General features: G+C 38.2%; 1 protein-coding gene across 1 annotated transcript in view; it reads left to right on the top strand.

The window, feature by feature from the left end:
- The first annotated feature begins 1,614 nt into the window (after window positions 1–1,614).
- LOC137631759 (uncharacterized) overlaps window positions 1,615–3,052 on the top strand; it is a 161,880-nt gene continuing 160,442 nt past the window's right edge. Inside the window, exon 1 of the mRNA XM_068363693.1 lies at window positions 1,615–2,477. Coding sequence (XP_068219794.1) covers window positions 2,397–2,477 — 81 coding nt within the window. The 5' untranslated portion in view covers window positions 1,615–2,396. The remainder of the gene's footprint in view (window positions 2,478–3,052) is intronic.

Below are 3,052 nucleotides of genomic sequence, written 5' to 3'. Positions count from 1 at the left end.
CAAATTTTCTATCATCTTTTGCAATTCCTCCCACAGTTCACTAAATACAACTGTTATCTGCAAATCTTGTTAAGGTATTCCCCATTAAAATTCCTACATTTTTCCAATCCAAATTTCTAAAAAATTATTATAGACATGCTGTGAATATTGTTGTCATATGCCTTTATTTCTGTGGAGGGGTGACATCAGAATGATATAATAATCCTTTTCCTCAGCAAGGTTTTGAGAGTGTTTGAACAGGAAGTCAACCACTTTAACAACTTATCTAAAGGTAGACTTATTTTTGGAAGAGAGAACCACAGAAAAATCTCCATCGTACAAAACATTAGCCATCTGGACAGATGTCTTAAAAAGCATGTGGGATCAGGATTCTAAAAATCATCATGTTGTGCTGTCTATTGAAAGTTTCCCTCTTTGATATCTATTTGTATTGCAGAATGTCATCTAATACTTTTCTTTTACGTATGATTGAAAATATAACATATATTGTTACTTTCCTATATACTTTTCTTATAACCATAGAAACCTTTATACTGACGAATAATCTTTCATAATGGCCGTTGCCTTTTTACTTAGAAAATTCAAATGTTTTCATCCTCTGAAAGCACAGAAAAGACCCTATCAAACTTTACCTGCTTTATGGAAGACCATAAAATTGAAAGTCTGTGAACTGGAATTAGGGCATATACGCCATATTATGTACCGATTTGCTTCTATTTTAAGGTGTGGGGTGTGATTGATGAGTTGGAGAATGCAAGCACTGAAGGTTTGGGTCACCTGCTGACATTTTGGCATGAAAAAAAAAAAGATATTTGCCTGTTGAAAGCACGAAGGTTTCTTGAGATACATTGGTAATTCCGCATTTGTATATCGATACTCCAAAAGGTTTTTACCTACCTCATTACGCTCTCGCTCGCTCTCTCTCTCTCTCTCTCTCTCTCTCTCTCTCTCTCGTCTCTCTCTCTCTCTCTCTCTCTCTCAAGTAATCGCACACTGCAAATGGAACTGCTTAAAACCAGTTACAGTACTATAGTTCATTGTATTTAACTTAACGCTTTGCTGTGTCACTTTCCTTGTATTGATAATATGAAAGCTTTGCTAATACATACGTAATACGCATAAACATCCACACATAATATGAGAGAGAGAGAGAGAGAGGGAGAGAGAGAGAGGGAGAGAGAGAGAGAGAGAGAGAGAGAGAGAGAGATAATTTGCAAGTTTCGGAAAATCAGCAGTAACAAAGTAACTAAATCTTTATAGAATAGTATAGAAATACTATTTTGTATCGGATTTGTTATGCATGATTTTTTTTTTCTAGCAGATGAATATTCGACAAGTTAGTTACCATAGGTTTCGCAGGACGTGTCCCCGCAATAGTGCATATAGACTTACTTTGGTATGGAATGCCATGATATCTGTGGAGACAAACGTATTGACAGGACAAGGAGAAGGTATCAAAGGATGAGTAGGAAGGAGAGGAGGAAGGTGGAGAGGGAGGGGAGGGGGAAGAGGAGGAGAAGAAGGGGGAGGAACGAGAGGAGGCACTGGCATCACCTCTACAAGCCTTCTCTCCGACTCTCTCTCTCTCTCTCTCTAACGCACTCCTAGAGGCAATGGCCCGACACACGCCTTGCAGTGGCTGTTGGGATCGGTCACGTTTCCCCCTCATGTCTGTCGCTCTTCAAATGACGGTATATTTTCGCTCACTCTTTGAAGATTTTAAGTGATGACTATTGAATGAACGAGACAAATGCCCGTAAAAAGACGCTCTTCTTCTCTCTCGAATCGGGCCATTGACAATTACAATAGAAAATGATACGTCGCTCTGAAATTACGAGAAATCGTTCGTTCAGGAGGCGAGTCCATTCATAAAAAACGAAGGAAAAAACGACAAGAAACGACGGCGATAGTATATAGTGATTCTGTGTTGTTGTCATAACCTGTCGAATAGTCTGTCGATCTTTGATACTCTGTAACTTAATCTATCACAAATCTCTTGATAATGATACATCTCAATGAAAGATAAAACGACTTGATTTACCATTTTGCTTGATACTATCAGGAGAGAAATAAGTCAAATACCGAGAGCATTTTCTGTTTACAGAAATGTGAAAATAAAACGAATACTGTAGATAGATGGTGATTATTGTGTTCGAGTCAGTGTTAAAAGAAAGATTTTTGTGCGTTGGACGAAGCCCGTAGACAGAGGAACATAGACTGCTGAGACTCTCCGCCTCTCTCCCTCTCTCTCTCTCTCTTTCGGGTGCTTTGTCCCACCTCCCAAAGGTGCTACTGCCACATTGGGGGCGCCTAGGATCCTCTCTTTCCCTATCTCAATCCTCAGATTGGGTCTGATATATGTATATCTACAAAGCTCGAACTTGAAGGACCTCACCATGAATTCCCCAATAAAGATACCGTCAGTAATTATTATTTTCTTCCTGTGGATGTCTACTCAAGCCTCCTCGAGGGCGCAGGTAAGGAAATTACACATCACCTTAGAATTAATTAGACATTATTAGACGATTTCTCCCTATCAATATGAAGGAAAAATAGATTTACTTAGAAATGTTATTTAGGTACGCAAATGGCTTTTCCTTTTCTGCAGCTTTTTCAGAGTTTTGCGAGCCGCCTCTCAGTCCTTGTATGAAATATTATTCTCATTTTGATAAGGCTCTTCATACACATATATGATGATTGAGTTGACGTATTAGATCTGTTAATACTTTCAATTAGGATTCACTTTATCCCTGTCATTTCAATAATATTACTTTGGGTATTGCTCTAAAAAAAGTTTGACTTTCGTCATCAATGTTTACGTCAATATTCAACAATAAACAGAGTAACGGTGCGCTATATATGAACACGATGTTTTGCCAGAATAGGAAGTAATCTACTCTTTACTTCCTGTATCAGTCACCATGCCCCTTTTCAAAAGGGGGGTATGACGTCAATGGCACTGACGTCTGTAAATTTCAAATAGGGTTTTTTTTCTTGTTTAAGTCATAACTTTTATTTACACGCAGATTACGTCATTTATTAATTTCGATAA

The sequence above is a fragment of the Palaemon carinicauda genome, chromosome 40 (genome assembly GCF_036898095.1).
Source record: "Palaemon carinicauda isolate YSFRI2023 chromosome 40, ASM3689809v2, whole genome shotgun sequence".
Taxonomy (NCBI): domain Eukaryota; kingdom Metazoa; phylum Arthropoda; class Malacostraca; order Decapoda; family Palaemonidae; genus Palaemon; species Palaemon carinicauda.
This window is presented reverse-complemented; position numbering and strand designations above follow the sequence as displayed.